This window comes from Polistes dominula, unplaced genomic scaffold (assembly GCF_049000335.1).
Source record: "Polistes dominula isolate Pdom_NZ unplaced genomic scaffold, Pdom_raw_medaka contig_37, whole genome shotgun sequence".
Taxonomy (NCBI): domain Eukaryota; kingdom Metazoa; phylum Arthropoda; class Insecta; order Hymenoptera; family Vespidae; genus Polistes; species Polistes dominula.
Window position 1 is genome coordinate 5175471 of NW_028301169.1, and position 14184 is coordinate 5189654.

General features: G+C 29.8%; 2 protein-coding genes across 4 annotated transcripts in view; one reads left to right on the forward strand and one right to left on the reverse strand.

Moving 5' to 3' along the window:
• Positions 1 to 14184, forward strand: part of LOC107073637 (uncharacterized) — a 48034-nt gene that overhangs the window by 2562 nt on the left and 31288 nt on the right. The gene's annotated exons all lie outside the window — the stretch shown is intronic.
• LOC107066951 (cytochrome P450 4C1) lies at positions 4788 to 9605 on the reverse strand (the record flags this gene model as incomplete). The annotated part of the gene is given in 13 exon segments (XM_089179076.1): positions 4788 to 5780; positions 5858 to 6037; positions 6124 to 6292; positions 6402 to 6470; positions 7851 to 7966; positions 8037 to 8151; positions 8227 to 8329; positions 8414 to 8507; positions 8581 to 8749; positions 8751 to 8773; positions 8847 to 8937; positions 9216 to 9325; positions 9443 to 9605. Coding segments are annotated over 13 exon segments (1566 nt in total), but the record flags the coding sequence as incomplete, so codon positions are not given.

A 14184-nucleotide genomic window follows, 5' to 3' on the forward strand; every position in this document is an offset into this window, starting at 1 on the left:
GTCTCCTCTATCTGTATTATCTCTATGAATAAAGTAGGAAAACGAAACCGGGATGTAGTGGAGAAAGGAAATAGGCGATGTAATCTTAATACTAAGTAAAAGAGAAAGAGATACAAACATATAGGATTGAGCCTGCGAGAGAATGAGACAGAATATAGCTATACAGTTTTTCCTATTCTCGGCTTTGCTTCGTAGTTCCCACTCTTGGCTACTAAGCTTTGCATATGTGTGTGTTTGTGTGCTTCTGCATACTACGAAGCATGGACTCATATTATTTCGATACTATAATCCAGTCAAAATAGCCCTGAAATCGGGTTTTTGAGCTATACGGCAGAAAAAATATGGAAATTATCAGAAAAATGCGTACAAAACTGTGGGCAAAGTAGAAAAGTTCTCAACCACCGGGAAAGGGGTGAAAAAAATTAAAAACTACCCCAAAATACGATTTTTGGATTATATGTTAAAAATATCAAAAAAAGTTTCAAATAAAAGTTGTAGAGCATAAAATTTTAGGCCTATCTCTCTCAGACCACTTTTCCCCTAAAACGCACCCTTTCACCCCTACGACGGTTCAAAGTACTCAAAAAATGAAAATTCAATAAAAAATATAAAAATTGGACTTTTTAAAATTTTTTTTTTTTTAATTATCTTTAAAAAAACTACAAAGAACAATCGTAGGGGAACAAAAAATTTTTTTTTTCATCCCTTCTATTAAAAATCAAGGGGTGAAAACGGTTTTTGCTCGATATTTCGCTTAAAACAGGTTATTTAAAAAAATTTTCTTTTTCATAGGAATTTTTAATTTATTTTTTAAATTTTGGTGTTGAATTTATATTTATAAATATTTACCTGTAGGAAATATCCCAATTTAAAGACAGGTAATTACTCCCTTAGTCCTACGCCTTTGTAGAAAGAAACAGAAAATGAAGCTATCCTGCTCTTACTCATTGTGACGTAGTTCGCCATGGCACGCATGCGCAAACTCCTAACTTCCATGCGTGCAAGAGAGATAGACAACCTATTGTTAGCTTCGTCTAAATGTAAACAGTATAACGCGATGAAACCCTTTTTCTTAAATATATTCTCTTTTTCTTCTATATTCTCTATAGCTCGAGAGTCTCGCGCGCATCTGTGACACCATGATAGATTTTTGAAAATATCTCAAAAAGTAAGCGAGATAAAGCGATTTTGTATTAATTATGTTTTGTAGACAATTTTATTTGCTACAAAAAAGGTTCAGTACTAAAATATTTTATCTTCCTCACTTTTCGAGATATATTAAAAAAATTAAAAAACTATTCCCACCTTTTTTTACATTTTTGAAAATATCTCAAAAAGTAAGCGAGATAAAGCGATTTTGTATTAATTATGTTTTGTAGACAATTTTATTTGCTACAAAAAAGGTCCAGTACTAAAATATTTTATCTCCCTTACTTTTCGAGATATATTAAAAAAATTAAAAAACTATTCCCACCTTTTTTTACATTTTTGAAAATATCTCAAAAAGTAAGCGAGATAAAGCGATTTTTTATTTATTATGTTTTGTAGACAATTTTATTTGCTACAAAAAAGGTGCAGTACTAAAATATTTTATCTCCCTTACTTTTCGAGATATATTAAAAAAATTAAAAAACTATTCCCACCTTTTTTTACATTTTTGAAAATATCTCAAAAAGTAAGCGATATAAAGCGATTTTTTAATTATTATGTTTTGTAGACAATTTTATTTGCTACAAAAAAGGTCCAGTACTAAAATATTTTATCTCCCTTACTTTTCGAGATATATTTAAAAAAATATGATTACTCTCTTACCTGATACTTTTTATTAAGTTTCACCACTGACAAGAACAGCGCAAGGTCTTGCCCTTTCGGATTTTGTTCAAATTTTGCCGGATGATAGATTTTGCTTACCTTTTTACGAATATATATGGTTATAGGAGCCACTACTCAATAATTTTTAAGATATTTGCAATTAAAGATGCTTATGATGCTATCTAGTGTTTAAATTTACTTCTGAAGTAAGCAATGGTATATAATAGGGTTAGGATAATGACAACGATTCGGCGATTCGTTCCAATAGTGGCCGAGTCTTTTAGGGTTCGAATCTTGGGAGGTAAATTTTTTTGTTTCTTTTTTTATATGTAAAGATACATAATAGAGTTTAAATAAGTTGAAAATGAAATGTCTTAAATGACTAGAAACTTTATAAGAGTTTTTTTTTTTATTAGCATTTGTATATGTTCTCAATTCTCACTATTTTTAAAATAAATATCAATGATTAGACTGCTAAAATTTCTCAAAAAATCACGAAAATATATCAAGACTTTTCTTATTTTTGTTAATTATTAATCTTAATCAGTAATTAAGACTTTCCTACGCTTGTTATAATAAAAAAAATATGCAAAGTGTTTTAAAATACATTAATAGAGAGAAATAAATGATAAAATTTATTAAAATGTAATAAAAAAATTTTTTTTAATTTTTAATACTCGAAAAAAGATAGTAGTTATTGAAGGCCCACGGCCAGACCGGCCTAAAACGTAAAATTAGTAGGTTTGCTTTAAAAATTATGAAGAAAATCTAAATATGCACTCACTTTAAAAAATGCCATTAAAAGTTTAAAAATCGAAAATTACGTATTAAGACACTTTAAATAATTTTTTTGAATTTTTTTTCGAAAAGTACATTGAAAAACAAAACTTTTATGTAGAATGGTAATTTTCATTTGGATGAGTTTTAAAAAAGGTACGGGCTAAAAACCACAGAAAGAGCTGCTTTTTGAAAATTCGATATCTTTGGAACGGCAGATCAAAAAATGCCACAATTTAGGAGGAAGGGTTTTTCAGTTGGTACTAAAAGATACCAAAAAATGGCGGAAATCAAAAATAAAAATTTTTAAAACCGTCCGATTTGGCGTGGAATGCCCCATATGTACAGAATAATATTTATTACAAAACAATAAAAGCATTTCCCAAGTGAGAATAGAGAGTAAACAGTGATTCAGACCTACGTGAGAATCTGAATGTACCCTGCAATAAACATATCGATGCCAAAGAACACATACTTCTGATTCCGAAAAAAAATTAATTTGTCTCGATATTTTAGTATTTTTTCAAAATCATTGATATTTATTTTGAAAATAGTGAGAATTGAGAACATATACAAATTCTAATAAAAAAAAAACTCTTATAAGGTTTCTAGTCATTTAAGACATTTCATTTTCAACATATTTAAACTCTATTATGTATCTTTACATATAAAAATAGAAAAAAAAAAATTTACCTCCCAAGATTCGAACCCTAAAAGACTCGGCCCACTACTGGAACGAATCGCCGAATCGTTGTCATTATCCTAACCCTATTATATACCATTGCTTACTTCAGAAGTAAATTTAAACACTAGATAGCATCATAAGCATTTTTAATAGCAAATATCTCAAAAAATATTGAGTAGTGGCTCCTATAACACTATATATTCGTAAAAAGGTAAGCAAAATCTATCATCCTGCAAAATTTGAACAAAATCCGAGAGGGCAAGACCTTGCGCTGTCCTTGTCAGTGGTGAAACTTAATAAAAAGTATCAGGTAAGAGAGTAATCATATTTTTTTAATATATCTCGAAAAGTGAGGAAGATAAAATATTTTAGTACTTAACCTTTTTTGTAGCAAATAAAATATGCTACAAAACATAATTAATACAAAATCGCTTTATCTCGCTTACTTTTTGAGATATTTTCAAAAATGTAAGAAAAGGTGGGAATAGTTTTTTAATTTTTTAAATATATCTCGAAAAGTAAGGAAGATTAAATATTTTAGTACTGCACCTTTTTTGTAGCAAATAAAATTGTCTACAAAACATAATTAATACAAAATCGCTTTATCTCGCTTACTTTTTGAGATATTTTCAAAAATCTATCATGGTGTCACAGATGCGCGCGAGACTCTCGAGCTATAGAGAATATAGAAGAAAAAGAGAATATATTTAAGAAAAAGGGTTTCATCGCGTTATACTGTTTACATTTAGACGAAGCTAACAATAGGTTGTCTATCTCTCTTGCACGCATGGAAGTTAGGAGTTTGCGCATGCGTGCCATGGCGAACTACGTCACAATGAGTAAGAGCAGGATAGCTTCATTTTCTGTTTCTTTCTACAAAGGCGTAGGACTAAGGGAGTAATTACCTGTCTTTAAATTGGGATATTTCCTACAGGTAAATATTTATAAATATAAATTCAACACCAAAATTTAAAAAATAAATTAAAAATTCCTATGAAAAAGAAAATTTTTTTAAATAACCTGTTTTAAGCGAAATATCGAGCAAAAACCGTTTTCACCCCTTGATTTTTAATAGAAGGGATGAAAAAAAAATTTTTTGTTCCCCTACGATTGTTCTTTGTAGTTTTTTTAAAGATAATTAAAAAAAAAAAATTTTAAAAAGTCCAATTTTTATATTTTTTATTGAATTTTCATTTTTTGAGTACTTTGAACCGTCGTAGGGGTGAAAGGGTGCGTTTTAGGGGAAAAGTGGTCTGAGAGAGATAGGCCTAAAATTTTATGCTCTACAACTTTTATTTGAAACTTTTTTTGATATTTTTAACATATAATCCAAAAATCGTATTTTGGGGTAGTTTTTAATTTTTTTCACCCCTTTCCCGGTGGTTGAGAACTTTTCTACTTTGCCCACAGTTTTGTACGCATTTTTCTGATGATTTCCATATTTTTTCAGCCGTATAGCTCAAAAACCCGATTTCAGGGCTATTTTGACTGGACTAACTAGGTAGACCGAGACGTAGATAGGAGGATAATGTTAGAAGGGATCTGAAAGACATAGGATACAAAGACCGCGAATGGAAGGATCGCATTCAGGGACGGGAACAATGGCGGGATCTGGTATTTGTAGTAATGAACTCTCGAGTTCCTAATGCCAATTAATAATAATAATAACTAACGTAACGTACTTATGAATTAATAGATATATAAAACAGAATAAAATTGTAAAATTTTTTAAAATTATTTTTTATTGTTTACAGCCCATAATTAATCATTGTATGATACCGTTTAATTCTTTGAAATTGTTCTTCTATGTCGCTTAAAGATTCACTATTATCACTTTCAAATTCATTATCACGTACTGTTGTACGTCGACTCTGTCGTTTAGCTATATTCTTTACAAAAAATAATTATTTCCTAGAAATGTAGAATTTAAAAACGCTTTCTAATTGTACTATTTGTACTATGATTTTGAACTGTACGCCACGATGGATTTGAAAAAACTCAAAACTCTAAGCCCTTAAATTAAATTCAAGATTTTTAGAAAATTTCAGACTTGCAAAAATGTAGCTCTTATCTTATCTTATTTAGACTAAGATTAAGATAATCGGGTGAAACTTAATATACTATGCGTCAGAAAACAAAGCGATGTCGAACCACACTCGACATAGGATGTACTAGAAAGAAATGCGATATCGACCACAAAGGTTTAACGAATAATTTATGCAACAACTAGTATAAATATGTATATATTTTTTAATATTAAACCTAGGTGTAATAAATCTTAGATTAATATAATATTGAAATTAATATATTTTATTTTATAGAAAATGGAAGGTAAAAAGTTGTTATGATTTTATCGGTACAAATTTGATATGAAGTGGTTTCTCCGGTCGCAAATTTATATTTCCTATCAATTTAATGTTGTCCAATTCCTCTACTGGTTCTAAATAAAAATTATGTAATATGTGGGCAACCATTAGTTTTATTTCAAACATTGCATATTTTTGACCTAGAAAAAAAGGTAATATTGGAATATAAATCTTTTTTTGAATTTATGTATAATCTTCTTATGTATAGTATTCTTACCAATGCAGTTTCTTAATCCTGCACTAAATGGGATAAAACAGAAAGCATTACGTTTGCTAATATTTTCTGGTAAAAATCTATCAGGATCGAAAACATCAGGATTGGGCCAAAATTCTGGATTTCGGTGTAAATGAAAGATGTTAACTCGAATGTTTGTACCTGCTGGGATTAAATATTTTTCTGAAAATTAAGCAATTAGAGTTATTTGATCAAAATGATAAAATAAAAATGCATATATGAGAATGTACGATAAATATATTACATACTTAACTGCATGTCCTCGTGTAAATAACGAAATACAAAGTGGACACTTGGGTATAAGCGTAAAGATTCTTTTATACATCTTTCTAAATATGAAAATTCTCCAAGCATCGACATCGTTATTTTAGAATTTTCTTTGTTTATAACACTATTCACTTCCTCTCTTATACGTTCCTATAACGCAAATATTCATTAGAACAATTATAGATAATCATAACTAATGATTTTTAAACTGCATCTTTCTTAATAAAAATGACATCAATTTTTATAATTACAAACTTACTTGAACGTCTTTGTATTTAGCAATAATACTCAAAAGAAAAACCAATGCCATTGCAGTAGTGTGGTTACCCTATAAGGATTTTTTTCGTGAATTATTTTCATTCCATCTTAACACTGTATCGACCGCTAGCCGATTTATCGGTTTAAGTTTTTTTTTACTAGCCTATCATGTCTTTTTTACTGTTCTTATTAGAATATATATTTATTATGTAAGAAAGTTTTGTCGTTCTTTTAAGGAAATTTCAAATTCCTATATTAAGCTTATAAATGAAATTAATTAATGAAATATTTACTACTGCTGTTTATGACATTCTTCTATCTATCAATAAGGTTATTTATGCCATATATATATAAAATATCCTACCCTTTGTAGCAAAGAAATCTACCAATGCCTTATGAATTTCCTGAAAATTTTGCAATGAGAGGAAAAAGAGGTAGTTAGATGATGCCAGGTCAGGTGAGTATGGCGTGTGATGTGAAAAATTTTCATAGCTAAAAGCCTGGAGTTTTTTTACCGTCTTTAAAGTCACGTGAGGTCTGGTATTGTCATATTGGAAGACTACACTTTTTCAGTTATACAGTGCTGAACGAAGTTCACATATTTTTATATCGAGTCGAGTTTTTTAATCACAATATAGGTCTGCTATGACAGTTTTATCAGTTTGCAACAGCTCTTAATGGATAGGACCACAACAATCTAATCAAATGCAAAAAATTAGCTTTTTTTATTGCAAATAGAACTTCGTAAAAGTAGTAGGCGAACTGATTGGTAATATTTTGATTTTATTCCTCACTACATTGTCATATACAATCTACTCTTTGTTACCAATTAACAGGTGATTTAAGATGGCTTAAATTATTGTCAAATATGAAAAGAAGAAGCAATCAAAATTTGATAGTTTAAATTTTTTTTTCACTTAATTCATGGGGAATTCAATGACATCATTTATAGACAAAGTCAAGCTTGAATAGGTGGTTTTCAATTATTATGTGATTAATGCTTAACTCATCCCCTATCTCCCTCGTTTTCAATAGTAGTTCAGTACCGTCTAAAGCTCTCTAAATACCGTCATCAATCTCCTTTGGTCATTCGGTGCGAAGTTATTTTTAAGCTTCGTGTCACCTGACCTAAATTTTGCAAACTATCGTTGAGTAGTACTTACTTAAACTTTAGATAGTTCAAAGACGAAATAAAAATTTTTATTGTTTACTACTATTAATATACTACTATTACTATATACATATAAAATAATTTATTTAAGAACAGATCGGACGTTCATTAATTAAGAGAATGCTTTGAAATAGACGCAATGAAGTTAGTGAACACTATAAAACAAATATAAATGGGACGATTTCACGTCCGACTAGACTGATACTTACGACTAGTAACAGGAAATGCTCGGTAGATAAAGTGTTAGTATTAGAAACAAATAAAAATACTACATTTTACCGCAAACATAAATGTATCCACTTCCTCTCTGATTCCTTCATCATCGATTTGATTTCCATTCCAAGAAGCTGCTATCAGTAAATCTAACATAGCCAGTTTTTTCTTATATACCGGATCTATGATAAAAACATTCGATTAATATTCCTATTGCGAATATGAGTTATCATTCTAAAGCAATTGAAATACTTTTGTAATTTTCATCGTATTCATCGGAAAAACCGACATTCTCGTCAATTTCTTCCAAACTTTTTAAATATTTTCCATTAGTTTCTTCGTGAAAACGTTTTCTTTCTGCAATTATCTAAAATAATAATAATAATTTTTGAAATTGATATGACTCTTTTTAGAACGCAGGTTAGGAATATACTATACATACTTTATTCGTAAAACCATGCAACGTTTCTAATAGTTTCTCTTGTAATCGTCCTTTCGGTGATAATGCAAATATGGTGTCAAAAAAATACCAAGGTCTTACACTCCTAATAAATGATAGCATGTTTTTTTATTCTTTTTAGCATAATTTTTTCATAAAATTTATCTTTAACCAGAACATAAATAATTACCTGTATGGGACAATGCCGAGCATACTATGAACGGTTTTGCGATATTTAGACTCAAGTTCGCCATTTCCATTCAAAGGGGTACCCATAGCCGTTTCTGCAAATGATCTTTTTGTAAATAATTTTATTTTTTATTAGTATTATATGTGTAAAAATATTCTTTAATTTACCACATATCGCATTTAATGTATGCTCGGTCAGTAGTTCCTCTAGATTCTTAATGATTGGATTTCCGTTTCCTTGTTCTTTCAATGATGACACAAGATAACGTGCCTCTTCATTTAAGGTGACTACGAAATGTTTGAGAATATTAAAGTGAAAAGCGGGAGTCAAAATTTTTTCTTCGATGTTGCCACTTGCCTCCTGTCGAGTTAAATTTAATTTTAAATGTAATTTATTATATTTAACACATTTTGCTTTTTCGAAAATTGTTTACCTGTACTTGTTATCAATCCGGTCGATAGCCATGGTTTTAAGAATTTATAAAAGACACTTTTTGTTATGTGTTTGGGACTCCTCATAAGTACCTTTAGTTAAAAGATATTTATATACTAAATTCATTTAATTGTAAATTTGTTTTTATTGAAAAAATCAATATAAAATTTCTTAGGTAGTAAAAAAAAAAATATTTTTCATTACTATTTATCGTAAAGATAATTAAAAAAAAAAAAAAATGAAAAAACAATAAATTTATTATTTTATTTTACAATTTAAAACCGATCATTTTACTGATAGTGATAGGTTTAGTATTATTTTGAGAGAACAAGAAGTATTTTTATATTTCTTACATTTTATAATTATTTACCTCGATATCTTCTGGATGAAGTAAAACTACCGTTGTGGTAAAAAAAGTCCATATTTTGTAAATTGGATAATACTCCTTGTCCGTTTTATAAATTAATTCGAAAAGGTTATCTAAAGAATGAATAATGTGTTTTTTGTAAGTTAAAATTACTATATTATGTAGAAGGAATTACAATAAAAGATATTTTTCGTTTAGATAAATTTTATACTTTTGTTAACATTTACCACTTTTAATTTGATAACGAAGCAAATTTCCTATAATTGGATATGCTTTTGGTCCCGGAAGTGCTTCAAGGATTTTTGTTACTCTTCGGTACTTAATAGAGCAGTGTAATAAAAATAAAAATGAAACCAATCCCAAGAAGATCGTAAAAAACATTGTGTCTGTTAAATAAAATAATTAATAGATTAACCTGTTTTAATTATTTATTTAATCGTATTCAAAGATGACACAAAGAGAACAAATGTATACAATGATATAATATAATCTTCAAGAATAATTAGATGATTGCCTTGTTACGTTAAATTAGTTTGTCCCAACTCTATTGCTAAACTTAAACAATGTGGGCACTGTTAGCAATATGGATATGTGACACGTTTGAGGAAATAAGACAAAAATCTTGTGCTGTGTACTTGAGAGAAAAAGCCACAGCTTTTCTGGTAGTATTGAAATAAGTGCGAGAAGGTGGTATAGAAAAGTAAAGGAGAATGTAAAAAAGGTAATTAACTAATATAATAATTATACTGATCAGATGTAAGATGAAGTTAGATTTAAAAAATAGATGAATATAGACATACCACTTATTGATATACCTGACGAAAAATATAATATTTAAATTGCTATCCAAGCGACACACTTGAAATACTATCACAACTGAAAAAGCTCACCTTTCAAATTAAATATATAAATACGTTTGAAATGTTATCTATATTAGGAATGATCAACTCTACAGATTTGGTTGCTAAGTCAATTAGTCAGTAGAGGACTGAAAGACGTCGTTTTCGTAATCGACAACATGAGCATGATCAAATGATAATATGTATTTAAAGATGAGTATTTGTTGTGAATAATAAAAAGACTACTTAACAAATTAATGTTATTTCGAATTAAAATGATTTTTTTCTTTTAAAAATAAGTGTTTTATGAAATGACAGTGCTTTTCTAAGAAATCAAATGAGTTTTATGTTAAAAAACCTTGTTGAAAATACATATACACAATGGCATATTAAGAGGTTTCGTGACATTCTGGAATATCAAAAGATTCTAAAATAATCTTGAGGTTTTCCAATTTCTTTTCATAAGAGGTCGAAGAAAATTACTTTTTTCTAATAAATTTAGTTAATGTGAATTAAAAATATGAATTTTTCAATTATTTTTCTATTTTTTAATATTCTAATGAGAGTTTTTTTGCAAATTTTTTTATTTTGTTAAAATTTTTATCGTTGGGGGCCTCTTCTTGACCTTGTCCGTCTCTCAAAATACAGGCATATCAGTGTAAAATCACATGATGTGCAAAGTAAATTGTAGAACGGAAATGAAAAATCTCTAATCTTGACATTTTTATCTCAAGTATATCGTAAGTTATATAATGGTGTGAAAAATAATCGTGATAAAAATATGGTTTTTACGTGTAATGATTAATACATTATATTGATGTAATAGAACATCTATTAAATACAGTACTCAAAAATTATTTATAAGATGAAACATAGGCCGGAGTTTTTTGAAAGTCCATTAAATATGGTGAAAAATAAAAATTATGAAATATTTTATAAATATATATTAGATTTTAGATAATAGAATGATATTTATCTAAAACTCGATTCTCTTTATTAATTTAATATAAAGAAGGAAAGAGAAAGAACAATCAACGATATCTGAGTCAAAAAAATGCACATCTTATAAATAAAAATAAATTAAATAAATATAAATAAAATACATAGAAGTCGTATTGGTAATATAAAGGGAACATACCACCAAATAATATGCTGATTACATTTTATTGAGATTTCGAGTTTTTATAATGAATGGTAATTTTTTATTTTACACAACGAATATACACGTCAAACGCATCTCAGTAGAGATTTGGTCTGACGTGTATACACGTCGAACGCACTTAACTGGTTAAACATTCTCTCTTTCTTTCCAATATCAATAAATCACACTTTTAAATTGTGTAGAGTTTGAGTATGAATGTTTTTTTTTAGAATATTTATAAAATATGGAATTGGTTTATACATGTAAGATAGTATGCATCCACTGCAATGTATTAAGGGGGGAAATATCTTTAAAATCGTAAAAAATATATTCTTTTTTTTTCATAAAATGTTCATATAATATTTTAATAATATGTTACCAAATTTTAACACGTTGACTGCCGTGGGGTTTGTGTACGTAATTACTTGATAAAATATCTTCATCATCAGAATATTTCATTAAATGCTTAAATACATTGTTAACTTCATCTTAAAATCCGGAATTGAAATATTTGTTCGAGTGATTTGTTTGTATAACACCATTCATTTTACATCACAAATATAATAATCAATAAAAGCTCTTTACCAATTTCCTATACCTCTTTATAGTTTTTTGCAGTGGTGAACTATAAGCAGTCGGATTTTTTACGAACTTCGCGTGTTTAGAACTACGATGCAGAAGGGTTAATAAAGGAAACAAAATAGCTATAGTGGAATGACATTTTATTATATACAAAATTTCATAATTGTAATTATTATTCTTTTATCATTTTCGTTTCAGACTTCGGTCCGGCCTTTTTATAGAGAATCTCGTGGACTTCTCAGTCAAGCGTGCTCTCTTATCCCTTTGTATTATTGTGTATTGAGTGTTTTCCTAACTATAGAGCATGTGCCGATAATAACTGATTTCTGTAGCTGTATGTATATGTTCGGATGTAATTGGGTTTCACGTATGTACTGGTGTAGAATTTTGGGTATGTGTCCTGTGGTTGACATTATAATAAGTATTGTTTCCACCTTATTTTGATGCCACATGTCTTTTATCTCCACAGCCAGCAATATGTACTTTTCTATTTTTTCTCCTATTTTTTTGAAGTGAAAATTTTTTTAGAATAGGGAGTGATTTGAAAAGAAATGGGTGGTTCAGGCAACGAATCGGTAGATGGCGAGGCAACGAAGCGACGGTGTGGGGAACAAGGTTAACGGAAAAGGTTGATCTGGAGATTTACGCGATAGTCGTCAATTAAAGTAACAAAAATATATAAATTTATTAACAAGATACAACTAAACTCTTGGACGCCATATATAGGACTAACTTACATTTCGACCGTTACGTTCAACTTGGGTTTAGTTAGTCTAGTACCCGCATAGGGAGGAAGGGCGCCAGTGTGCCGCGTCGATACACTAGGCACGTATCGCCACAACCACTCCCTCCTAACATTTAACCTATCTTATTCTTAACAATATGTACAGTCTTTGAGGTTAATAATCTTTGGTACCTAATAAGTTTTAAATTGCACAGTTTTCTTTTCTTGTAGGTTTTCAAAAAACGCTGGTTTTAAACGTTCTGTAGACATATTTGTTGCTATTCCTTTGTAATCTATTTTAAAAACATGATCTGTCAGTCTTTCTATTATTGGAAATGGTCCTTCGTATGGTGCGTCTAATGACTTTTTCATTGCGTCTACTCTTACAAAAACATGGGTGCAGCTGTACAAGGTTTTGTGTACGAAAGGTTTGCTTTTTATATGATGTGCTGTTGGTACAGGACGTATTCTTCTCATATGTTCTCTGAATTTTTCTATATACATCTGTGGATTATCTGGTAGCTCTTCATTTAGAAAAAATTCTCCGGGAAGTCTTAGCGTTACTCCATATAGCATTTCTGCTACGCTTGCTCTTAAATCTTCCTTATAGCTAGTACGTAAACCTAATAAAACTGTTGGTAAAATATCAACCCATTCTGTTGAACCGCTACAAATTATAGCTGTTTTGAGAGATCGATGCCATCGCTCTATTATTCCATTTGAAGCTGGATGATAAGCTGTTGTGCGAGTTCTTGTGCAACCTAAAAGTTTAGTCAGTGCATTAAATAATTGAGATTCGAATTGTGTACCTTGGTCTGTAGTAATCGTAACCGGAGCTCCAAATCTAGCGATCCATGTGCTATATAATGCGGTTGCTACTGTGTCAGCTGTTATATCTTTTATTGGAGTGGCTTCAGGCCATCTTGTAAAACGATCTATCATTGTAAGACAATATGTATATCCTTTTGATGGTGGTAATGGTCCTACGATATCTATATGGATGTGTTCGAATCGTCCCTTGGGTACCTCTATTTTTTCCGGAGTGATTTTATTATGGCGTTGTATTTTGCTTTTCTGGCACTTAATGCATGTTCTACTCCATTCTCTGATGTCTGCGTTCATTTTTGGCCATACGAAACTTTTCGCGATGATTCTCTTGGTGTTTCTACCACTGGGATGCGATAAGTTATGGGTGGCATTGAAAATTCTTTTACGTAGACTGTTCGGTACGTATGGACGTATATCATCTTTCTCTATGTCACAATACAGGTAGGAGTTTGAATCGTTTATTCTAATTTTGTACAGCTTCCACATAGGCATGCTTCCCTTTAAAATCTGTTGAAGTTCTTCATCTGTAGTTTGTTCTCTGATGAGTTCTTCAGTGGAGATTATGGTTGGCATGTCAATTTGCTCGATTCTCGATAGCGTGTCTGCTATTTGGTTATTTTGGCCTGTTATATGTACTATTTTTGTTGTAAATTGGCCGATATAATCTAGGTGTCTTAATTGTCTTGGAGTGGCTTTGTCGGATTTCTGGTGAAAAGCTTGAGTCAATGGTTTATGGTCGGTTTGTATAGTTATGTCTTGGCCTTCTAGAAGATGTTTGAAAAATTTTATACTTTTGTAGATGGCCAAAAGTTCTCGATCATAAGTGCTATATTTGAGTTGAGCTTTTTCGAGTTTTCT